The following is a 26,831-nucleotide window of genomic DNA, read 5'->3' as shown; positions in this document are numbered from 1 at the left end:
TTCAGTGTGTTCATAACACATTTTTGATGCACACAAAAAATGCATCTTTAGACAGTGATCAAATTTAACTGATCAAACATGATTAAGATAGCCTTTGAAGCTGAAAAGGCTGGAGCTCCAGAGCAACAGGTTGGATTGTGATCCTTTTTCTGTAAAACCCAAGGCTTTTGCACCGTACTGTATATTACGCATATTTAGCGTCTAAGTGACAACAGTAACCCGCACTTTAAACAACAACCAACACATTATTTCAACATTCTTTACAAATGAAATTGATACATCGCTCTTATTTTTGAAGTCCCTCTCCATATTACATTCAAACTTTACATTTAAAGATCACAGAGACTTTCAAATAAACCACATATTTTACAATTCTGTCTCCTTTTCTTCATCTTCACCTGTTTCTAAGTAGTACTCGTCGTCTGTGGTTGTGTCCGAGCTACTGTCCGATGATTCTTCAAAGGTGCTCAGGCTGGAGGTGTAGCCCCTGGACGGTAAGAGTCCTCTGGGGGATTGGTTGTCCTGTGGTGAGTCTGATTGTCCCGTGAAAGATGGGGGAGACAGAGATGGAGGTTTGGACATGCGTCTTGTCACCGGGGACATAGGAGGGGTGGGGGGAGGCGTGGGCGGCCCGTCTGAGTCCCATGGAAGGTCAACAGTGTCCATATTCTGACTCCATGATGCATTTGAAGAAGCGGATTGTCCCGTACCCCAGCTGGACAAACATTGCGTGAACGATCTCGGAAGCGACCTCGACCTCACTTTGCCGTCATTTGGGTAAAGCCCCGCTATGTTAGCCTGGGCGCCACTTTGTCCGCTCCAGTCATCTGAATCGCCGGCTGTATGTCCACAAGAGAATGCAGTTTTGGTCAAGTCGCCGACGCTCATGAACCTTGACCCCGTGGAGATGCGTCCCGGACCAGAGGGGCGACTAGACAACACTGAACTGACAGAGAAAGATCTCCCAGGTTCAATCCCGTACTTCAGATCTGCATAGGACGTTGACGAGCGCTCCTTACTAGTCACTGGTCCCAAGCTTGGAGGTCCTGTGGACGCCCTATTCCTCCTTGACGACACTAAGCTTATCTCCCCAAGTTCACAAGGCGAAGAAGAGGAGTCCCTATGTCGTGGAGGTTTTGGACTGTAGAAGACGCTATCATCCAGGCTGTCTGGGGTTTGTAATGGAGAGACAGGAGACAGAGCCGGGAAAGGCGAGAAGGGAGACCTCAGACTAGAGCTGGACTTTCCGAATTCAGCATTGGGGCTGTAACCCGGGCTGAGATCTTTCGAAGACAGAAACTGGTTCGTTTTGAAATCAAAAGCGCCATGGTCTTGATTCGGGCTGTGTGATTTCAAATGTGGAGAACTTCTATTTTCAGATAGCTCTTCAGGATCTTTCATGACTTCATCTGTCCACATTGAAAAGGTATCGTCCAAAATCTTTTTCTCGAATGGCGCTGGCACAAGCGTGTACCTATTATTCGCCCATCTGTGCCTATCCTCAACCCCTTTGTCATTATTATTCAACTCCATTGTCACCTCTTCCTCCTCTACCGTCCGGTTACTTTCAACTGCATTTTCGCTCGTACTGCTGTCGCTCATCCCGCTAAGAGATGGCACAAGTTGGGACCCCTTTTTCCACTTCTTTGGAAACGACTCCTCATCATTGTTGGACTTCCTTGTGCTAAAAGTCTGTTTGATTCTGCTAATCACTTGGTCCATCTTACTAGTCCGCTCCGAGTCTGACCTGGTCAAACCCGTGTTGGGGGTGCTCGTGCTCTTCTTCAGTGCAAAGCGGCTTCTCTTGGGGCTTTGCTCACTGCTGCTCTCAATGGAATAAAACCTGCTCTTGCCAACCGCTTTGATTTTTCTCTTTGAGCCGTCATCGTCAATGTTGTGGCTTTCTCCGGAACTGCTCGAACTTAGATTTGACATATCATCCCGCTCTTTCAAAGCCTCCTTTCTCTGCACTTGTTGACTCAGCTCTACGACCTCCTTAGAAACGGGCATGTTTGCAGAGCCTTTGGGCGTGGCACTCTTGGTCCCATCTATTACCCTGTCTGTTTTCCCCTTTACGCTATACACCAATGTCTCTGTGACGCACGTTGAAGAAATACGAGGCGATTTGTCCCCAGGTAGAGATCGCGAGTGTATTTGCACTCTGTTATCCACAAGCCGAATATGCCCATTTGCCAGTACCTCCCCTGCAAACTTCATGGGATTATTATTGACTTGATCTAAGTTTATATCTTTAGCCTTCAGACTGTCCTGTATGTCTATCTGCACTGGTCGTAGTGGGAGTAAGCTACTTGACAACAGAGGAGGCTTAGGGAGCGCAGTAGCTGTATTCGTAATGAGGACATTTGGTTGAGAGTGCCGTTGAAAAATCGGCGAACGGGGCGGTTTTGGTTTACTTTCAGTTTGAGCAGTCCTGCTGGAGACCAGAGTGGAGTACGGAGGCGAGCTGTAGCGGTTCTTATAACCATTCGCGAAATCGGGAGGAAGCGAGAGAGCAGCAGAGCAGCGATATTGCACGGCCGACTCCGCGGATAGCGTCCTCTCTTGCCTTGGCATGTTCAAACCATGCTTTTTATGGTCAAAAGCGTCAGCCTCAGATGACATTTGCCTGTACATGTCTCTCGATTTCAGTTCAGCAGAGTCAGATGATAAAGACCTATACTTCACGCCTGTACCGATTTGTATACTTGAGGACTTAGGCGTCGGGGAAAACGTGTTGGGTTGGTTGCCAGACCTTAACACGTTAAAAATGGATGGCGCTTTAACATTTCTTTGAGTCAGCTGATTTGGCTGTTCTTGTTTCTCCTCTGTATTGGCATTGACGGTGTCCTCAAATGTCACTCGCTTGCTAATTTTCTTCTCTCCTTTTTGCTTTTTGGGATCGAGATCGACACTACTGCTCAATGCCCTGGTAACTTTGGGGCTTGGGGTCCTTGGGGGGCTAGGACTGTTAAAGCTTGGAGTTGCGGGAGGAGTTAGCAAGGAGGAAATATTAACAGGGGGTGTGTGCGGACTTAGATAAGAAGGGCTAGAAGCAGGAGGTGTGTTATTAGCATGAGTCGGGCTATAGCTTGTTTTCGAGTAAAGGCTGACCGTCGGGTTTAGGTTTGTTTTGGCTTGGTAGGGTTTGGGCACATAGCTGCGCTCAAAGCCAAGAGGTGTACTCAATTTAGGGGACAGTATTTCTTCTTTAGGGAATGTAGAGGGAGACGGATTTGCCTGGGAGGGACCTGGAGTGGACTGAAACGATGATTTATTACTTTGGCCCAAATCGAAGCTAGATTTATAGCTACCATTAGTTACCGTGTTAGTGATATCATGCAAGTGGGATGGTTTGCTGACCTTGTCCTTACTTTGCGTCGTAGTAGGAGTTGTTTTTGATACACAGTATATGTTTTGGTACTTGCTGGTATTGTCCGTGGGAGTGTAGCTGCTTTTCGGGGTTAGCAAAGTAGGAGAGAACTCTGCTACCTTTGCTGAATATAAACCACTGCTTGCATCATGGCTGTTAGGGGCTCTCGCTTGACTCATAGCTGTGTGCGGCGCTGAAATGCTAAATTTAGAATTGGGCAAACTTACGGGCTTTGGTGGCTCCCTGTTTAAACATGAGTCAACCTGCCCTTTGACCAATGATAGGTGGATATTCGAATGCTGCGGTGTGTCAGCCGTTCCTGCCTGTAGCTTCACAAGATTAGCTCTAAGCGCCAACTCCTCTATGTTTTTGTTGCCTCCGTAATTCGGGATTTGCCCATTGACTCCCGCATTATCTGCCTTAATATTGTTGCTATTAAAAGGTGCGTTGGATTTGTTATTATTATCGCTCAGTGTCATTTTCAAGCTGCCTTCCTGATTGTCGACTGGCAGCCACGCGATAGATGAGAGGAGAGGCCTTCGCGGAGTAGAGTGGGATTTTAAGAGGGCGGTGCTGTCGTAAGGAGTGCGTTTTGGCATCGTCGTTGGCTTTTTGGTGAGCTTAATACTATCTGTTGGATCCCTGCTGAAAGACCTTTGGGGGCTTGAAGACCTTTGGGGGCTTACAACCTCTTGGCTTGAATTCACTTGCGAATAGGGCAACTCTGTGTGCTTACTTGGCACTGTTGAATAGTATGTGTTAGATAACCTGTCCCTGTGTGTGGGTGACGGGGAAAGAGGAGGGTTACCGTTATTTGAAATTGAATTGGGAGAGAGCTGATTTTTGTGTTGAAAGGTTTGACTCAGCTGCGTCGAGAACTGTCGATTGGCGTCCATGTTTTCAGGACTCTGCGTTTGACATTCAGTAGGACTCAATGGGCTGTTGTTATTGACCTTCCGTAGCGACAAAAGCATGCTGCTGGCCGTCGGCTTGGAGCTTAGAGGCGAGTATCCCCTTTGCGGCGACCTCTGTGGTTCGTGTGAGTCTATGGACATGGGGGAAACGGGGGAGAGAGGAGAGAGGGGAGAGGGTATGGGCCTGTCTGTCCTTTTGTCATCCAATCTCATGTCCAAAGAGACCGATTGGTGCACTTTCCTTTCATTGTCCAAGCGTGTGGGTCCGCTCCTCGTGGACCACCCCACAGTGTTACTCCTTACAAATGGCTGGCTTTGCAGTCCGTTCGACAATATCCTTTCAATGCCAGAGGAGCCACTCGTCCTGTCTGGCAAGTTCCCCTGAAAGTCAGATGTTCCCGTGCCTTCCCTTTTGTGCTTCCGCAATCGTCCGCTCCACTGAGGGGCTAGAACAGTCGCTACAGTGGAGGAAAGCATCGTCGAGCGTCCAGACAGGTCCTTAGCCCTGATGTTATCCACGTTTAAATCCAAAGACCTTCTCGGGGATGTTCCACTTCCAGGTGCTTTTTTTCTGAGCAGCGCACTGTGGCCATTGGAGAAGCTCTGAATGCTGCCGCTGCTGGTCTCGATGCTGATGCAGCCCTGAGTTTCTTCGACTTTTCTCACATGCAGCGGTATCTTGTTCAGAGAATACAAAGTTTGGTTGTGGACCTGAAACATGAAAACAATATCGACAAGTTACAATGTGTAAAACTGCAGAAGAGTTTAAGTTTAATGTAAGACTTATTTTGTACATAATTAATTAATAAATATAATATATGTCTGTGATATGAGATAGACATTTCTGATAACAATTGAAATGCTACTTTATTCACCTCTTAATCCCCGCCTTAACCGAGTGCATTTTCTCCATTTCAGCTTTACCCAAATCTAAAAGCTTCTGGACTGGAGAGCAACAGTGTAGCTCTGATTTGATAGAAAACTGATTGTAACTTTTTGTTGCGTTGGCCTGGTTTTGTCAGATTTTTTACGCTTTTTTTGGTCATGTTTTAGCCACTTATTGTCACTAGTTTTTTGTTGTGTTATTGTTGATTTTTGTCACTCTTTTTTTCATTTTTTTGTTGTGTTATTGTGGATTTTCGGCACTTTTTTATCGCTCTTTCTTCACTTTTTTTGTTGTATTTTTGTCACTTTTATATTTTGTTAGTGTTACTTTTCCATCAGGTTTATAGTTGCTTTTTTGTCACATTTTCCCCCTTGTTTTCATTGCTATTTTGATGCTTTTTTTTAGCTTTCAGATTTGGCTGAAGCCAAACTAGGGAAAATGTGCTCGGTTCAGGTGGGGGTTAAGAAGTTAAAGGAACAGGCCACCATTTTTACACACTGAAATATGTTCTTGCCTGAGCTTAGACGAAATGATGTGTACCTGTCTGGTCTTTGTGTGTGCCCTCAGTCACACAAAACGACCAAAGATGTTGTTGGCATTTGGCCTCTCCCAGTATATTCCTATAGCTCCAAACGGGGTGAAGTTAGAAGCTACCCAGCTCTTCCATGGGCACAAAGACCAGACAGGTACGTATCAGCTCGTCTAAGCTCAGGCAAGAACATATCTCAAAATGGAAAAACGGTGGCCTGTTCCTTTAAGGTTGTTTGTATTCACATTATTAATTTTTGCTTCTCAAGACGATTATCTTATCATAACTAAGACCAAATCCCTCAAACATTACCTGTAAAATATGGCTCTTTTTACTCAGCGATTGTTTAAAATGACCAGTTTAATTTGTTTTAGAGAAGCTAATATTGTGGCCAGGAAGTGTGGAAAACAGTTTTTTCATACAAATATAAAAACTAGAGTTGAATACTGCAACAAACTCTCCTACAGTGCAATGTGCGTGCTTTGCTGTGTTACTGGAGCCTGCGTTCCCATGGTGTGGCTATTTAAGCCTCGACAAACAGGTTATTTTGAAAGACTTGAGAGGTTTCCAAAGCAATGTGCGCACACCCTGTCTTCAGGCCGCCAAAAATAATAATCAATCACTACTGGTATTTGGTATGATGTTTTGGCTAATCACCTGCTCCACGTGAGCGCAAACCGAACAATAACATACACAGTTTGTTTGGCCGCAATTTGTCAACTGATACTTACACGATAAAAGACGTCTTCACCGCAGCCAGAAGATGGTCTTTGGAAACTGAAAGAGGAAAGACATAGAAATGATTATTAGTCATTTTTTAATTAAACTCTATGTGCAACTTCTAAGTTCAGTGTTTGTTGGAAAAATGACACCTAGGAGTCAACTGAAGTCATAATGCAGACTATTTATTTTACTTGGCCAGTATGCAATGTTTTATAGTGGACAGTGACTTGTTGATACGACAAACAATGAAACAATGCTTTCTCTGGGATAAGGTGGACATTAGGGCTGGGTATCGATTCAGATTTCCCAAATCGATTCGATTCTCTTCACATGGGCCCGATTCGACTCACGATTTCTTTCGATCTTAAGGATTACGCAGTAGCAATTTTATTTGGATATTGGAGCCAAAGTAACAAGTGAATTTCTCCATTGTGAGATCAACAAAAAATATCTAATTGGATCTTATCTGGAAGACACTCTCAGAAGAACTAATGCTGCAAATAATAGAAACTAACTCTAAGTTGGTAAGTGAGTGAAAATATAAATATTTACATTGAGAATTGAACACCACCCCCATGTGGCCATGTGTGTAACAATGCACTGGCAATCAGGTTGGCCTTTGACAGTAAACAACATGGCTGCCACCATAGACATGATCAGACAGTCTGGCAAGATTAACCACTAAACATTTGGTTGGAAGATTTTCTGTAACTTTGCTCCCCAGAGGGCTAAAGGGACGAGCACTGAAAATGAAGAAGTAAGTAAGTCACATCTCATTTAGCTCCAAAGTTATTGCCGATTGAAATCCACTACCTTAGAATAAAAGTGTTTTTCGATTCATTCATTAATTAAACCCAGCCCTAGTGGACATACAGAGAGAGATGGAGCAGGTCACAACAAACAATAATCAGATTCAGCCGTGTTCAAAGACGCTCAATCTTAATCTTTATTCATTTTAATTAGAGGACATTTCTTTTATACTTTTGGTAAAGCATTTGAGTGAGAGGTTTTTCTGGTTTACTCATGGTTTAAATCCAGTTTAGACAGAGTTTAGTCCAAATTAGGTTAAGCTTAGATCTTTTTTAGTCATCTGTCTTGGTCGAAGGATAGGATGGGTCAAAAAGGCCTCAGGGGACAATAAAATACACCTTAAAAGGACAATACATATTAATAAACATTGGAGCATTGTCCCCACAAAGTCCTTGGTAGTTATTGTATATAAGATATCACTATTTACTATTTAATTCCTCACATTTCCTGCCCATTTGCACACCTTGAGTGTTTCTGAGAGCTGAATGTAACACGTAAATTTCTCCATTGTGAGATCAATAAAGGCTATCTTACCTTATCTTATCTTATATGTGAGATTAAAGCACATGCGGGTCATTTCCATGTCCAGTCCCTTTAACATCTACAGCACTAATTGTTAAAATGTGTGTGAACTCCATTGTCATTGCCACGGCTTGCAGTGTAATGTTTTTGCGCTTGACATTTGAGGCGTTACATCCGCCGCAGGTATGCAGACCGACCGGACTCACAGCGTGTTTCCCTGCGCTTTCTGTCCCTTCTTTTTTTTTCTTCAGTAAACAGTTTTCTCAGCTACAATTGCCACGCCTGGAAGTAACCAGAGGTACACTGACTGAAACAGGTGCAGCGAAAGCTTTCGAATGCCTATATAAGGGAAAAGTCCAGGCTTCGAACAAGGGACATGTGACGGAGACGAAAGGCGTGTCCCGTTTAGCACTGTTCAGTTTTCTAATCTGCCTGGCATCGAGTTCACTTTTGACATGCCCAATCTAATATGCTCTGAGGATTGCGATATTAAAAGTATGTCTTATCTGATGCTACAGTTTGTTTACGAAAGACTTGCAGCCTGTGCCAGGAACAAAGCATAAAATCTGCTATTGTTCGAGGACATTAAAAGAGATGACAGAATGAATTATTTTGCAGGTCTGGTGAGGACATTAACCTAACTAGGTAATGTTGCAGCTAAGGATGGCCCCGAGACTCGAACGTGGGGCGTGAACCATTTTCAGACTGTGATCCCTCCCTGGGAATATTTCTTACTGCCTTTAACTACTGAAAAATACAGATGTCGAGTTGTTTTGTGTTTGGTCTCTAAGATGTCGACTTATTCAATGTTCAATTAAAAAAAAAGAAAGTGGGGAAATACAGTATCTAACATGAGGCTGGAATAAATATGTTTTATGAGTCAAGACTTGTCTTTAAAATTGTAATATATTATATATTAGTAGTTACAGTTTTAAAAATGTAACATGTTTGTGTTACATATTACCGCTTCAAAAATGTAGCTGAGTTACACTACTTTGAGTTACTTTTGAGTTACTTTTGCGAAATAAAAACTGCTTTCATGTTTTGTTTTGACAACTTCAACTACGCACAACTGCAGATCTTATACACTGGTGTTAAACTTGATTTGGTAGGATGCTTTTTATGTTGGTGAGTTTGGCATTTTTGAGTTCGTACATCAACAAATCATTTAAATGTACTTGTAACTCAAGTGACTTCAATTGTAATGAGTAATAATGAGAAAAAAGTATTATATTTTTATTGTAACTTGTTACTTAAAGGGACTATACAGAGTTTAAAAATGTTAAAACTAAGTATTTTCCTCCCCCTACATGTTCCAGCCATGTCTTTAAAATTCTGCACTGTCACTCAAAAAGTTGTTGCTTCAGGTACGAATTGCCGTCATGCACAAGCTTAATATAGAAGGTGCAGTTACACATATGACCTGAGGTGGCAGTAGTGAGTATAAAATGGCCAACTTGCATCTAGCCCCTTTAAAGTTCAAGTTTATTTGTCAAATGCATCAAGTACAAGGTACCAAAGCAATGAAAAACGTTTTGCCTTGGCGCTCTCTCCGCTGAACAGCAAACTAATCTGTATATAAAAACATCAATACAACACAATAAAGCATTCCAGCAATAACAACATAAAATCCTCAGCTCTCCTTTAGGCTAACGTTCATGAGCCTGAGGATAAAAGCTGTCTCTGAAACGAGATTTCATGAGTTTTGAGGCTCTGCAGACGGAGATGGAGGTAGGAGAAGAGGGAAAGCGCAGGATGACTCGGATCCTCAAATAATACTGTGAGCTTTTATCTTGTGAATATAAATCCCGTATCTGACTCAAAGGGGATCTAATAATCCGAGATGCGGTTTTAACTGTCCTTTTGAGAAGGGTGTGGTTACGTGATGTAACATTGCCAAACCACACCAACAAACACTTTCGATTGTACATCTGTAAAAATGAATGAGAGTTTCTAACCATATTTCTAACCATATTTTTGAGACACCACTTGTAATATGTTGCCCCCACTGGTCATCATAGGCGGAGTGGGTCCCGACACCACAACAGTATGCAATCATTTTAGAACAGGGGTGTCTGTGGTCAACGCTGTCAAACATTCAACTAGGTGCTTTATTTAGGCTTGGAACCATAATGCCAACTCTGTCTCACAACAAAGTGAGGTTTTAACTGTGTGAAATGATCCAACTTCTCTGCAAAGTGTGTCAATTCAACCAGAAGCCCTGTTTTTATCCCCATAATTACCCCGGGATGACAACCTGCGACCCAAACACTAAACTAAATATTATAATTTTCTCAAATAGCTGAAATTATGGCAAAAACACAACCCTATAACAGTCATTTTAACAGACACAAGCAGTGATTCTATCCTTTTTCTCTCAATTTTCTCATTATTTCTTATCTGATATCAGGGTTTACCAAATCACCACCTATTATACAACCCTGCATTCTTCCTCTCTCACGAATCACTCCTCATCTGTTAATAATTAAAGCGCTTCTTACTTGATCGGTTCGTAAAAAAAAAAGGAACCCTATTTCCAGGTTTACCACTTGACCTTACTTTATCTGTGCATGTTAATCATAAATTTCAACCTCCACTATCAGGATGTAATAATTTTCCTTCCTTGTGACCACACCTGTGAGAAACTTCACAGCCTCCTGCTTCACATAATGTCAAAGGTACGACAATCACAGTCATACTTAAGAGTCCATCGAATACCGCGCATACCACTGTAATCTCATCCAGCCAGCACTTTACTCTACTTATATCAGTCCAGCACTTACAGACAGTGTGTCAAGGAGTCAAGTAAGTGCAGGAGCGGCTAATCTTTAAACTAAACTGTTGAACTGGCCCCGTGAAATGCAATTAAGATCGACCTCTGAGCTGTGACTGTTGCTGATAGGTGTCTCGAAATTACAGGGCTTTTGGTAGGTACGCATCACGCAACACTGGAATGCACCGAGAGTGTGAGAACGCAGTGAAAACGTCTCATTTATTTAAGGCCCTGTTAGAAGCTAGTGCGCGCATTCTGTATATGGCAGCATAAGAGACATCTGAGCAAAGAATCAACACAGGAAGATCTCAATCCCTGCAGAAAGGAAACCTATGCACATGCTACCCAGGGTTATAGGGCAGTACAGTTTATTTATTAGTAGTATTAGTCATTTATTTATGTCAATCCCATTAGCTGAGAGTTTAGTGCTTCCTGGGGTTCATTTTAAATTCTAATAGGGCTGCACATTTTATTATTATTATTTATTAAGTTTCTTGGTCGCAATTAGAAAATCGAATAGACTGTAAACATTTTAGGTTATAAATTATCTTCTGCAACAAAATAAGCTGTTCCTTGGGGTTTTGTGCGTAAAACCTGTAAACCCTGTCGTTTAAGCTCTACAAACATGGCCTTGACCTGTTTAAAGCAACACTAAGTAACTTGTTTACCATAATAAATCCTTTTCGTAGTCCCTCTGGGGGTAATACAAGTGTTAATGGCTTGATTGGGGGGTCTTTCATCTCTATTTGGTGTCTCTGGCCAGAAAACCACAATTACAACTTGGCTGCCACCGGACCGGAGTCACCAATACACACTAAAAGAATCACAAAGAAGAAGCTAACAGGCTAACGGGCAAAGCTAACTGCGGGCTGGCACCAGTTAAATAGTATTTACAGCCAAGTTTGAGTGAAAAAAACTATTTCCATTGTGTAATTGGATGTACAATATCCCTCCCTCCCTTCGTTTTTTTTTTGACAGCGTAGTATATACTCTGCATAGCTTTAAAGTGCGCAATGCAGCCTAAATTAATGCAATACTTATTTGAAATAAGGCAATTTCACTTTACTTAACCAGATGGTGCAGCCCAATCCAGGAAGCTACATTTTTAATGCTCAATGCAAGTTATATAATGCATTATGTGTTTGCAAAGGAACAGATTCATGGAATAGTTCTAAAAGAGGCCAGCGTGTCAGGGCAACATATGTGTCACTGAACGAGACGGGAGCAGGTGCTCTGTCTATAGGCACTTTATTACCTTATTATATAATGAAGGCGCATAAACGGACAAGTACAAACCAGCGTTTCACTAATGACGTGCAATAATTTAAATAACAACTTATGTAACCTGGATAAATACATTTCACAGTCAACACATGTGAATTTTCCACTAACCAGCCGTTGTCTTCGTGGTGCTATAGTTTCCATGTTTTTTCTCTTGCACATACTGCATCCTGCCGTTACTGCTCTTTCCCCTGACATTGCCCTTGCCCTGTCGAGTCACTTCTCACCTGCCTCGAGAGGTGTCTGTGTCCTTGTGGAGGTCAGGGTCAGCTTTGCTCAGGCCTGGTCTGGTGTTGAGTTTCAAGGAGAAATGCGACGTGAACTTGGGCCGGTTGGATTTGTTTGTGAAGTCCTTGGTGGTCTTTGAAGTGTGTACTAGAGCTGAAAGAAAATGATATTACTCATCACCTTACTGCCCTACAGTGGATGTAGAGGTGGGCACTATATCGTCTACACAAGATAATATAGAAATGGCAAGATATGCAAATGTACAATATTGAGTTTATCTCCAAAATCCAGAAATGTGCAAAAATTGAAAATAAAAATTGAAAAAAACTGAAAAAAATTGAACAAAAATTGAACAAAAAATTGAAAAATGAAAAAAGTGGGGTGTCAAAAATTTAAATAAATTGGGAAAAATGATAAAAAAAAAAATTGACAAATATTTTGGAAAAAAAATTATATACAAATTATATTAAATATGGAAAACATTTGGATCCCTTTTGTAGTCTGTTCAGGACAATTATCATTTTGAGCGACAAAGCAATGTAAACTTCTGATGGTTTGCAAAACAACCAAATCGTTTCCTCATCAAGTCCCCCCCCAAAATATTAAAAATTAAAAGTCAAAATGTTCGCATTTACCCGTAGAAGTTTCTTTCGCGGTGATGATCGGTCCAGCCTCAACAGCAGGCCGTTCCTCAAAGCAGTTGACTGGTGTCTCATCTTGTTTTCTGAAACGATACAAGATTGCAGAATGGCCTTAAAAACCTTTGAAAAGAGAAAAGAGAAGCAGAGACTCACACATTGCCCATATAAGCCCTCCACACTGTCCAAACTATCCGCTTATTTCCATCCCAGTGTCTGTGCAACTCCATTTTTCCACTGAAGCCCTGCCCACAAACCGTGTTGCTCTCAAAGTTGAGTAAAGATTAACCATTGTTACTATAGCAACTATGTTTTGACACTTGAGCGCTTAATGCTGAGTGAACAGATTTGTTGCACTAAACCAGACGCATCTTTCACGCGGGTCTTTGTACCGTACCTGTGGCATAGATTAAGGGATTACGTGTATTCCTTTGTATAGTTCAAGTATCTACAGCGCTCATTCTGGAAGCCCCTCTCTCGTCGTCTTATCGTGCCGTCCACACATTACTGGGCCGATAAGCAGCGCTCGTGGTGGTTATGTAACAGCTCCCAACAGCTCTGCTCTCGTTCCACACACTTTCCCTTACGACCAGGCTGCGCTCGCTCACCCACTCACCCACTCAAACATGCAGCTCCACATTCACCGAGCGCTCTGCCAAAAAAAACGAAAAAAAAAAAAAAAAACGATCCGCGGCGATCACAGAAGGGCACAGATTTTTTGGCGGCAACAGAACGTGAGCGAACTTCATTTCAGAGGAAAAGTGAACTAATTAAATGGGGTTTGATGTAAGTCCTGGTCCTAATAGTGTTGACGCTTAAAATCACTGGAGTCTGCAGTGGAGAAAGACATGCTCTGCAAACTGTGCATATTTAATTTCTTAAGATTTGCAAGCATTAAATCAGACAGAGGAATGAGGGGCCGAAAGCAAATTGGATACATTGGGCAACGTTTGAGTAAAAAATGGTGTAAAATTTCAGCCTAACCTGCAGGTGGACCATACTCTTTGATTTGTGCAGCAAAAATAGTTGAGCAATGCATGATTTTCAAAGAAATCTACATTTAATGCCAACTTGTTTGTTCTTTTTAATAGTGTTTAGGCCATGGCGGTCAGTAAGAAAGTACAGTGGTGGAAAGTAACAACCTAAAAATTGTAGGTAATTTTACTGAAGTAAATTGAAGTAAAAATTGAAAGTATTTCGTTTTCAAAGTGACCTCTCTACGATGAACTGGTTTAGTCCCAGTATAGACTTGGTTTAGTGGTTTGCTCCTTTCGACCGTGTTTAGATTTGGTTTAGACCTGGTTAAGACCAAGTTTAGTCCGGGTTTAGACCTTAGTTTCTGAGTTAGTGATTTACTCGTTTAGACCTGGTCTGATTCAAATAATTGAAAAAATCCTGCACATTAAACTCTAAATACTTTCACTTTTTACTTCTAAAGTACATTTTACAATGCATGCTTTTATACTTTTGTATACTTATTTTACCTTTAAGTGACTCAGTGGCATCATGGGGGCAGCTTGGCACCTTTGCTTTCCCTCACACTGGAATTTATGACGCTTTATGTGCCAGAAACTTGCCAGAAACCCAAAAACAATGGCCTCTGGAGCATCACTGAGGCCACTTTGAGGGAAAGCAAAGGTGCCATTCTGCACCTATAGAGCCACCGAGTCACTTAAAGGTAAAATATGCACAAATATTAAGATTTTTTCCGCATACTAAGTTACATAGTGCATCTTTAAGAAGAGTTTGGTAACACTTTATTATGAATACACCTTATTTAGTCTTAATTAGTGATGAGTTAACACAATTCATTAGTTAGTTAAGTGTGTAACTACTGAATAAGGGAAGTGAAGAGATATTCATTATGAGTGAGGCTTTAAGTGTAGTTAAGTGTAGTAGTTAAGTGTTAGCTACACTTAACTAATCACTTGTTCATGATGAATTAAGTGTTAATTCATTATTTATTAAGGCTGAATAAGGCGTAGTTGTTGTAAAGTGTTACCTAGAGTTTATGAGTATATGCAGTAGACTATTTTGTTTTACTCCACTACATTTCTACAAAAAAAGCCAGCCACACTCCAGAACAGTAGGTGGCGCTGTGCAGAGGTTCTGTCAATGCCACTGACTCACAACAGGGAAGAAAGTTCGTAGCCGTCGTGTTACCTTACAGGTATTCGGCATAAGTTCGGTGTGTTTGAAGACGCACAATTATTTTCAAACCACTTATACAGTATAAACAGATTCCTTCTTTGTAGTTAAAAAGTACTTTCTGTCGGTGGCGCTGTGCGTGTACTGTCAATACCATTTTCTCACGTATGTCTCCGTTGTAGTGACTTTAATGGATTTGTAAGTTCTACTTAAAATTCGTACGTATGATCTACAGCAATGATACAGTATTTACCCTCAAGTAAAAAAGTCTGTCCTGATTTTGGCACAAATCCTTTAATAACTTTTAATCCAAATACCCGCAAACCCTGTAATAAATTATGGGAGACGGCAATCCTGGTATCAGTGCGTGGGCTGTGGTTTTTTGCAGACACGTAAACTTTTTGGTAAATTAAGTCTGTATTGTCCCAGTAGGAAATGCACTGAGACAAGCTGACTGTGCATGTTTTGGTTCTGACACTAAAGAGCCGCTGCACTGAATAAGAACAAAAACAAACAAACCCTTTAGTGGAAACGACTTGTGCTTCTTTATTAGACAATCTTAAGTGAAGTACGTCTCAGATCAAGTGTACAGTCTCTCCTCCACCTTTTTGCCTCGAGGCCCGAGTCCTGCCCTCATTGGAGTCTGTTCTTGTGGGGCTTTTACAGCGGCGTGACACGACAGAACGGGCGAGAGCTGAAATATGAGGCGGGTTCAGGAGCCAAGTCCGACACACCTCCCATGCGGGCCGCGCTGTCTGTTTTCATTCCCTGCCTTTTTGCCGCGGGACATAGATGAAACGTTACCACATAGGCGCAGATATCAGGGACTTTGTAAACCTCTTCGGAAACTCTGCCTGTTGTCTGAGCCGGTAAATGATCTGCTGCAGATGAGAACGTTTGAGCCTCATTCTCACCAGCTAAAAATAAAGAAAAGGCATAGCTCATATTTCGGACCGGATCAGAGGCCATTGTTGTCATGGTGTAACTGTCTGTAACTTGTAATTGATTGAATGTTTTTTTTACCCGTTAGAGATTAAAGGGGATGTGGCAACACTAGCAGACATAATAGTGTGGGGAATTGTATTAATCTGTCTCTTTACCCCCACCTGAACCAAGCACATTGGCTTTACCCAAACCTAAAAGCAAAAGAGCGACAAAAACGCTCCGGAAAAGCAACAATAACACAATAAAAAAACAGACAAAAACACAACTAAAGGGTGAGGAAAAAGTGATGAAAATGAGATGAAAATGTGACAAAAACACAACAAAAAAGCGTACAGTAATAATAATGCCACATTTATACAAAAGTAAAAAATAAATAAAAGAAAAGGAGCATTTGCTTGAGGCTGACGCTAACATTAGCATCGAGGACGTATCTGTGTTGGAGGTTAACATTAGCATGAAGGACGTCTCTGCGTTTGAGGATAACGCTAACATTAGCATGAAGGACGTCTCTGTGTTTGAGGCTAACCCTAACATTAGCATCGAGGATGTATCTGTGTTTGAGGCTAACATTAGCATGAAGGACGTCTCTGTGTTTGAGGATAACGCTAACATTAGCATGAAGGACGTCTCTGTGTTTGAGGCTAACCCTAACATTAGCATGAAGGACGTCTCTGTGTTTGAGGCTAACCCTAACATTAGCATTGAGGACATCTGTGTTTGAGGCTAACATTAGCATGGAGGACGTCTGTATTTGAGGCTAACGCTAACATTAGCATGGAGGACGTCTGTATTTGAGGATAACGCTAACAGCATTGAGGACGTCTCTGCGTTTTGCATTGACATGGTATTTTAGACTTGAGTAACAACGGTGGAAGGACAACTCTTTTTGCACAACTCTGCAAAAAGTCCCCAACGGGCCGAGTGAAGCTTCTTCTTTTTCTTCGGGTACTTTCCGGCAGACTAGGTGCCTCCAGGCTAACACAATTATTCTGAGACACAGGAGCGACAATTCGAAACAGCTCTGCTCGTTGGACTCTATACTCTGGGCAGTCAATAAGAATGTGTTTGACCGGGCCGAGTGAAGCATCTCCGTCCATTGCTGTTGTGGGCGGATGTGCGTCAGATATACGGGTGTACCAGAAACTACGCAAATAGAAAGATTCCAGCTCAGGAGTTCCGGCTTGGGGGGTAAATCGGGGGAAATACGATTAATTGCGTTAAAAGAAATAACGCATTAAAATCTTTGTAATGAATGAATCGAAATGAACGCGTTTAAGTCCCACCTCGAAGGAAAACACAACAAAAACACAACAAAATGTGACAAAAACGTGCTGGAAAAGCTACAATAACAAAGCTACAAAAACAGGACTAAAAAAAATCAACAAGAAAGCATCAAAAAAGTGAAATAAATGAGATGAAAAGGTGACCAAAACACGACCAAAAAAAACCCTACAACAACACAACAAAACGGCTTCAAAATCACTTCAAAAATGCAAGCAGGTCTGTAGAATGAGGCATTACCCTAGTCTATAGCCTATACTTGGTTAAGAGGTTAAGATTAATCATTACAGCAAAAAAACACTTGCAAACAAGCCTGTCGTGAAAAATGTGTTGGGCACAGAAAGTTTATTTGTGGAGTGCAGTTCACACACAAGGCAATTGAGAACTTCAGAGTTACATACGATTACTTGAAGGCAGATTATCAAAGATATCGACAATATTATAATATAGGTTGGTGTTAAAAAAGCAAATAAACAGTCCCTGCCAAAAAGTATTCAAGGGTGCAAAGATCAGAGAGAGAAAATTACAAAATATTTCTAACACTGTTGGGAAATTTCTACTGTTACAATGAATTCCCTCGTGACTGACTTGCTGTGAAAGCTCCTCTGCAGCAGTTGTTGAGTGCAGGTATATACTTTCTGTGACATGCAAAACACCAGGCTTCAAAGGACTTAAAATACCATCAATGACAGCAGTAACTACTGACAGATAAAGGAGTGCTTTGCATGCTGTATTGGCTGCACTAAAGAGGCCGTTTGTTTGTTCATGTAGCGTCAATTGAGTTCAGGAGGACATTTTGGTGGCCCACAGGTTTCAGTGGAAAGGATAAGTGAGGCGTGGAAGCCATTCAACAAACCGTCTCTGCTGCGACATCACCCTTTGGCTGCACCCAGGCCGCAAATTATTATTAATGTATTTGGATGATTGCTGCCAGATGAAATGACATCAAGCCACATCATGTACGCACAAGGGTGTCTCCTGTCCTAAAGTTAATAGAACCACGAGTTCATTGAACCACTTGAAAATTTTCGAACTCACATTTACCTGCAACAACAATAATATTTAGCCTCACAACAGGTTGAACATCTGCTTGAACCCACACGTTGGGGCAGAGGCGACGTGCGTTAGAGGAGCTGTAATTCACAGCAGCCACGTTTAAGTATGTCTCTCTGCCATATATTACATAAATGTCAAAAATAAGGCAACAATCCCCTACGGCAAAGGATATTTTGAACATGGACTGCAAAATACTACACTGTACGAAGGCAAAAGACATAAACAAAGATCCCTGAGGTCTTCCACCTTATGGAAAATGGTGCAATTTTTGCCAATGTAGCCTAAAACAATCATTCATTCATTCATTCATTCAATCTTTATTAAGGACACAAGTGAGAACACATGATCCATATTTATGTTTAAAAGAAAAATATTAAAACACTGCAGATCATTGCAGCAACAAAACAAGGCACCAGCAATTCTCTAGCTGCCACACACATAAAGACACGAGCGCCAATGATTCCACATTTTTGACGTGAATCTCATTGAGCTGATCACAGGACACACCAGAGTCCGTATAATGCCGTTCTGAGAGTCGCTCAGTCTACACATAAATTTAAAATAACAATGACGAAGTGCAGCAGGACAAGAGTGAGCTCCACAGTCAGCAAACATCTGACTCGCACTACAATGTCTGGGCATTTTTAACAGCAGCCTCATAGAGTCATTATATGCAACTGTGAGCCTCTGCAAGCTGCACTTTTTAATCACTTCAGCATGTGCAAAAGTTCTTCAGTTTGGCTTTACCCAAATCCTAAAAGCTTTAATAAAAAGCATCAAAAAGTGACAAAAATAAAGCGAAAGCATGATGAAAAAGCAATGGGAAAAAAAAGGAACAAACATGACTACAAAAAAGTGGCACAAACACGTGACGAAAATGCAACAAAAAGTGACAAAAACGTGATGACAATGTGACAGCAAAGTTACAATCACTTTTGTAGGCCTTAGCTTTCAAATTAGGCACAAACCTTTATATTTGTGCAAAGCTGAACTGAAAAAAATGCACTTTATGGTTAAAAGTTAGTATTATTTTGGTCTAATGGGTATTTTTTCTCATAATTTTGTTTACCCCAGTGTACCCTGTTCAAATGGTTTGCTATTGCATTGATGTCAGTACAATATTCAATACTTTAAGAGAATATTGAATTATTTTCCCATATTGTGCAGCCCACCTTTACAGTGTATACTAGGATTTGTATACTAGAACACTGTGGTTTTATCTAGCCTGAAGATTTTGCTTCCCAATAGGCTGTAATTAATAAAGTCTACAAGGGCACGCTTCTTTCCTGCAGGAGAAGTAAGTGCATGGGTTCATGCCTTTCTAAAGGGGCAAACCCTAAAGTATATAATTGCTTTTGATTTACTGTCAGGAGTTACATAAGAAGTTGGGATTGGGCGAAAACCGCAGGAAGAACAAGCCAGGAGGCATTTCAAATTAGCTGAACAACACTTCCAGGTTACAAGTAATTAAAGACAAACTGACAAACAAGTCACTATAATGAGTCTTCACTGTAACTAAGCACAGGGGGAGGTAATGCTCTGGTCACTGTCTTGCTCGTAATACTGTGGGCAAATACCACCAGACAAAAGGCTTGAAGTGGTCAGTTATGTCATCCCGCTTTAGAATCACGATCTCAAGCCACTATCTTGTTATAAAAGTGTGAAAAAAGCCCTCGTTTCTGGTGCTACCCGTGAAGTGAATTGTTCATTTGCAGATGGCCCCGAGCTTTGTCATCCATCTGGCCATTACTTTTGAAGAAAATATCTCAAACTGGGCTAACGTGATGCAGTTTTTTTTTCCCTCCACACATTAGGCTTGTACTCTTCTTAGAAATCACACCTCCTCAGCGCTGACGGCACAAACAGCCCACTAGTGCCTGCTGTAACTTTAGTGATTTATTTAGCTTACTATGTTGTTATGAGTGGCTACCGGTGGCCTATTCATTTGTGAAGAGTTCTGTATATCCAAGCCAGAAATAAATGCAGTTCACACGGATTTCACTGCGATTGTGGAATATGATTATTTAATATTCATCAGTCTCTGGGATCGAAGCACAGGTTTGTCGCTTGTTCTTGTTATGGATGCCCTTTTAATATAAAAAAAATATCAAATTTTCGGAAACTGACTTGTGTATTGCAATAACAAAATTACTTTACTGCTATATTACAACAGCTATATTACACTCAACGGCCACAACAGTGAACAACGAACTGTAAAAGCAACAATACAATAAAAAACTGTAAAAACACGACTATAAACTGATAACAAGCAACAAAAAAATGACACAAAAGCAATGAAAAAGCAACAAAAAAGTGACCCAAAAAAAAGACAAAAAAGTGACAAAAACACACAAAAAAGCAATGAAAAAATTGTGACAAAGCAACTAAAAAAGCCCCGCAAAAAACAATGAAAACATGACAAAAACTGACAAAAAAGTGATGAAAACAACAAAACAAAAAAGTCAAAAAAGGAATGAAAAAAGCAGTGAAAAAGCAACAAAAAAACCCATCAAAAATATGGCAAAAAAACTGCGAAAACACAACAAAAATGTGACAAAAATTTGACGACAATGAAACAATAAAGTTAAGAAGGTCAAACGTAAGCTCCAGTCGAAGAAGCTTTTAGATTTGGGTAAAGCTGAACTGGAGAAAAAGTGCTGGGTTAAGGCAAATCCGGCTATAATGGAGCTAAATCAGTAGTTCTTTTTCTTTAAGTTATCATGTGTTTTTGTTTCAGTCAGAGGGAAAACCCCAGTGATTTTGATACACATCGTCGCTTCTTGGCTCTGGATATCGTGTCATCAAATGTTGTGATAACAATAATTCTATCATGAAGGTACACAGGCCTTAAAGATGATAACAAAGATCAAGATGTGGACCAAAGTCAAATGAATTCTCAAATCTCAGCACAAACATGTAATGCAATAATACATACAGTCCTACGAGACCAACAGTTGCCCGATCCACTGTGGCTACACCAATATGTTATTTCAACCCAAAACAATGATGCTGAACGACGACAACAGCAGCCGCCTAATCTCTGTCCATAATCATATTTTGGTAATGTCCCTAAAGCCACGGAAACCACATTGTTCTACTTCCTTCCTTTCCATAAAAAAAATCTCCTTGGATTTAGATTATCATTGTTTGCCAGACTCACCATTAGTTTGTTCCGATGATAACGTGACTAGTATCTTGTTATTGCAGCCGTCCGTTTGTATCCAATATGGTCCGGTGTGTTTTTGTTTTGATGCCTTGACGAAACCTCTATGACTAAATGTTTTGCTTGCTTGTCTCTCCCGTTGGCAGCGGCGGTGTGGCGTGTCTGTTTTAAAACTATGCGGCTCTTCACTTTAGGTCAGCTTCGTTGTGGGTGTGTGAGGCTTCTATATCTGCCAATGAGATACTTACATAACCGCAAGCACAGAAAGGCCTGATCTCACCGAGGGCGCGGACCAAAGGCAGTGACAACAATGTAACGCATGTACTGTTCCAACACCTATAAGTCATTACACCCATGGCCTCCTTTAGAGAGGGATGCAAGTCGGAGCGCAACAGTTTCGCACAAAAAAATGGAATTGTGAATGTAATATGATTATGTAATAGGTAATAAACATGAAATAAAGCATATATTAAGTTCAAATACAGGACAGACGTTTAATGAAGTCATCATACTTAATTAGCGTCCCATATTGTGCCAGCTCACATGGCAATTTTGACTGGATTGTGATCAATGCGAGTCAAACCTATAATGACTTTCCATCGGGTACAAAGAAACAAAAGACAACGACAAAGCTGGGCATGTATCTGCACTGCCACGCCTTTGGAAGCTGTCACGTTTGTGAGATAATTTTCAGCTAATATTTCATAACATTAAACCCAATACGCCTGGAGTTGGCCGTGTGTCGAGGTCGGTGATGCATTGAACAACAAAGCTAATGGACAAACTGTACTTTCGGGAAGATGCCGCTGCGCCATCGGCCTTTTTACCCAAAACATGCACATTATTAGACTTCTGGTTTTGCAGAGATGTTATGGCATGGCCTTACTGCTGTTCTTTTATTTCTTAGCTTTCTAGACTTAGGACCAGCACTAGTTTATGCCATATAGGAGATAGACCGACTAACTGATAATGCTTACAACACATCAACACATTCATTACATTAGGTCCAGATGACACAAAAATAATCCATCCTTAAGCTGTCATGATGAGCCACTGTCCTCTTTCTACCACCAAATGATTATGCAAATTGTATTTAAGTGTCATAAAGGTTCCATTTTGTTGTTAATTGATTAAACTCATGGATGGTATTGAGTCTCAGGGCTCTTTGGATCACTGACACCTGTGATAAAACCACGTACTGAAAAAGGACGTTCACCATTAAGCAGACCACCATTTTCAAGCAATAGGGGAAAGAAAAAGGATCTCTCTGCTGATAAAAAGCATCAAATAGTTGAATGCCTTGGATGACGGATGAAAACCTTCGATATTTCACGAAAGATGAAGCGTAATAATCGTACTGTAAGGAGATTTGTGGCTGATTCAGAGCACACACACGGGTTTGTGCAGATAAAGGCACAATGAGGACGGTTTCTGCCAGACAAACACATCAGATTAAGAGAACAGCTGCTAAAGTGGCATTACAAAGCAGCAAACAGGTATTTGAAAGGCAAAGAAATCCAAGCAGAAACTCACAAGTTCAATGGATACAAGTATTTTGAAGCTGCTGTCAAATAAGAGGTCCTGTGTTAAAAGTGTCTAGATGTTTTTGATTTAAATAGCTTTGGATTTCAGCAAATATGACAACAAAAAATGAGCATTTTCAGTTCTTTACAACCTATAAAATGTACTGAACTGCAGCTGTGCATAATAATTTGGAATAGCACATTTTAAGTTGTTTATTATATGCATTTTTGAAAAGAATACTGCTATCACTTAGGGCTGAGATGTATATTGTTATCTTATTGATATCGAGATATGAACATTCAAAACATTAAAATCGAAAAAGCAAGATATAAACAATTTAGATTTTCATCAAAAACAGCACTCTTTGTTGTTATGTTTTTTTTATTTTTCTGAAAAATGCTTGGTTTTCACCCAACCCATAGTTATATCGTATCATATCCATATCGAGATATCTGGCATGAATATCGAGATATGAAATTTTGTCCATATCGTTCAGCCCTTTTATCACTGGGAGGTTTTTTCAGTCACATTCACATTATCCTCTAGCAGTTGAAGACTTGAAAATTATGCTGACTGAGTTGAGTTGACGATTCAGAAAATCTGAGAAAATTATAATTTGCATAATAATTTGGAACGAGGTGTAGATAAGAGAGTTACAAAAGTGATGTAATTAATAAGCAATAAGATGCAGATGATTCGCTGTAGCAACATCGCAGGGAAACAAGAAGAACTTGGCAGTGACAGCAGTAACCAAGCAAATTTCCTGTAATCCTTCCATTCCCGCAGCCAGTTTAGGAGGTAATATTTCACCTTTAAGTGTTTGTTGGATCAGCACTGACAGGCCGATCCCCCTCTTTTAATCACAGTAGTAAACATTGCTATACACGGCTTGAGCGGAGGGATGCGTGTGTGTAATCTGTGGTGGAAGATATGCAGGCGTGCACAGACACAAGGCAGCTTTGTTTAACTTTGGAGGCTCTTCTTTACTGAATGCAAGTATGAGCTCGTGTGGAGGGGCCACTGGAGGAGCAAGTGCAGGTTTTACATCTTTCTTTGCAATGATCATAATTGTGTATACGCATTACGCATAGGATTTGCACGGATTTTGAGGGATGCCTAAACAGTTATTTACTGTCTTAGGAAGGGGTTACAAGAGATTACGCCTGCTGCAGCATGCCACAGTGGCAATTTACATAAACCAAACATACAGCAAATGTCATTCAAATTCCAAAACAAGTATGTCATGTCTATTTCTCTGTATAATAATATGCACAGCTGAAATAATGTGTTGTTTCTTAGAAGAAGTCTATCATTTATGGATATGTGACAGTGTCTTATTACATACAGGTCTTTATGTCATTTAAAAATATTGCTCAAAGCTTTTTAACCCTAAAGCTCTATCGCTCAAATTCGAAACACCACCACTAACGCCGGGTGATTTTTACCCGATAAAAAGTACTTGTCATCAAAATCCTCTAGTCATCTATCAAAACAAGACAATACATGAGACATTTGAGTAGTGTTCTTTTATACTAAACTATGTCATGTCTAATAAAATGAAAGAAAAGCATCATGAGAGGACCAGATAAAATGCTCCAAAATGACTGGAAAATTAGGAATTTGGGAACAAAGAAATCCTAAAATAAAATAATAAAGATGGAAACTTGTTTTTTGGTCAACCTATTACTGGGATATGTGAGACTTCTCTGGTGAAGGCTCAGTGTCCTTGGCACAAACAGCCACAGGAGAATATGACATATTTTGAATGGGTATAAATGACCAGCTGACTGAAATAACTATGTGTTACTCACTTGCTGGAGGCCACAGACACTGAACGCAAAATAAATGGCAGCCCTGAATGTCAACCTTAAGAGGGGGCAAGATTGCCTGATTATACACTGACCCTACCCTACCGTCTATCACTATTGCTGGATGAACATCACCCAAACATGTGCCTGTAGGAAAAAGTGTGTTTTGGATTGAGAAAACACCCAGGCCATCAAAGATGTCAAAGACAATGCTGAAGCTGCTCATGCCATGGCATCATGAAAATCACACAAATGTATTTGCTCGGGTGAAAACCACACGGCAAAAATGTTCTAGGGTTTTTCAGGCCATAAAACAGTCCAGTCCCCTCAAGTTTACAAGGATAGATTTCCTGTGCAGCCACCCTGCTAACTCCCGTTCCCCCAGGCACCATGCCCATGCGCTGTCAAACCTGCCATGCGTAAATATCCACATAGGTAATTGCACTAAACAACCGAGTTACCAAACTGGCAACACAAACTAATAAACAGAATGGTTTCGTTAAAAAGAGTCAAAATAAGAAGCTAAAAGTTGTTCGCTCACACTCTTAAGGAAAGCCATAAAACCCAAGTTCAATGCACTTGGGCGTCCGGGAATTTAGTGTAAAACGAGACAGCGCCTCATTACAGAAACTATGGTCAACATTTTCACTCGTAATGAAAGATCAAATACACAAGTGTAGCAAAAAGGCGAAGAATAACCCCAGTAAAGAGAGATTCGGACCTACCTCGCAGTTCGAGTCCGCGTTTGTGTCGTGCTGCTCAGAGGCGTAGCTGTCTCTCCTCCTCCAGCGCGGTGCCTCTGCTCCGCTGCGTCACTTGTTGACATCTTTTTTTAACCGGTTCTTCCCGGACTCAGACACGCGGCATCCAAAAAATGTGTGAAATGTTTCGGCCGCGTCCGAGCCGAGCACAGCGCGAGCCCAGGGTGCCACTGTCACCGCCGAGGGCAAAGTTCACCTCCGTGTGACCAGGTGAGCGCCACTCTGAGCGCAAACATGCACCTCCGGGCCACGTCTGTGTTTACAAAAGGCTGATATTATATGCACTTCTTCACGGGACACTGGGCCAAGGCTTCTGTTTGTCAACGGGCTTATGTGGGTAGAAGATATAGACAATGTGCATGAAAAGTGGCTTTATATTATAGAATTCATAAACAAGTATGGAAAAAGAATGAACCGTGTTTGATATATTGCCCAATAACCATAACGCTTTAAGCCAGTGGTGCCCAAAGAGTGGCTGGGGGGGCCCTCATTCCAATGTTTGGTGGCCCTCAACCTTCTTGTTGAATTGGCACCCATTGCCATAGATTATACTTTTTAATGCAAATGGAATCAGTGTGCATAATTATAGCCTCAGAAACTGACATTTGTCTGTGAGAGACTGAGCTGCATTAAAGGGATATTTCAGGATTTTTGACATCGGGCCTCATTTCCTAGTTATCCAGAGTGTTGTTGATTTTTAATTCATGCAGTCCTTATATTTGAAGGGTTTAGTGGTGCTAGGCTGGTGCATGTCAATGTCAATGTCAATGTCAACTTTATTTGTATAGCACGTTTAGAGCAACACTAGGTGCCCAAAGTGCTACACATACAGGTACACAGTATAAAATAACAGTACAAAACAACAAGAGAAGCACACACAATAGAGTTATAATACAGCTCAGCTTGAATTGAACGCCAACGCAAACAGATGTGTTTTAAGGGCAGTCTTAAAGGTTTCTATGGTTGGAGCAGCTCTGACGTTTAGGGGGAGACTGTTCCAGAGTTTGGGAGCAGCCACACTAAACGCTCGATCTCCTCACGTCTTTAAACGGGATCTGGGCACGTTCAAAGACAGCTGGTTCGCAGACCTTACTGATCTGACTGGGGCATAAACAGACAAAAGCTCACAGAGATACTCAGGAGCAGATCCATGAAGACATGTCTATGGTAACTAGTAGCCTGCATTAAAAACAGCCTGACCCGAGCACAGTGCACCTGAGGCAAATCACTTATAACACCAGACTACCCATTTAAATGTCTGTGTTGACTAATTTTTGAAATATAACCATTTTGCTTTTAAAATAATTTATATTTGAACAGCATCAGCTTCCTAATTGTAAGCTACGCTGCGGTGGAGTGATCTGCTAGGTTACCGGATCTACAGTAGTTTGTTTACCTGCGGCCGCATTACTACACGTGGAATTCACAAAGGAGCTTTCTACAAATCAGATATGGCGACGTTTGGAGGACG

General features: G+C 41.1%; 1 protein-coding gene across 1 annotated transcript; it reads right to left on the bottom strand.

Moving 5' to 3' along the window:
* Positions 1-120: 120 nt before the first annotated feature.
* Positions 121-25,425, bottom strand: LOC306977814 (uncharacterized protein; the record flags this gene model as incomplete). The annotated part of the gene is made up of 5 exons (XM_079576256.1): positions 121-4,995; positions 6,431-6,476; positions 12,036-12,189; positions 12,672-12,760; positions 25,325-25,425. The coding sequence occupies 5 exons, from the start codon at positions 25,423-25,425 to the stop codon at positions 367-369; spliced, it is 5,019 nt and encodes a 1,672-aa protein (XP_079432382.1). The 3' UTR covers positions 121-366.
* Positions 25,426-26,831: the final 1,406 nt, after the last annotated feature.

This window comes from Gobius niger (assembly GCF_951799975.1).
Source record: "Gobius niger genome assembly, chromosome: 18".
NCBI lineage: Eukaryota > Metazoa > Chordata > Actinopteri > Gobiiformes > Gobiidae > Gobius > Gobius niger.
This window is presented reverse-complemented; position numbering and strand designations above follow the sequence as displayed.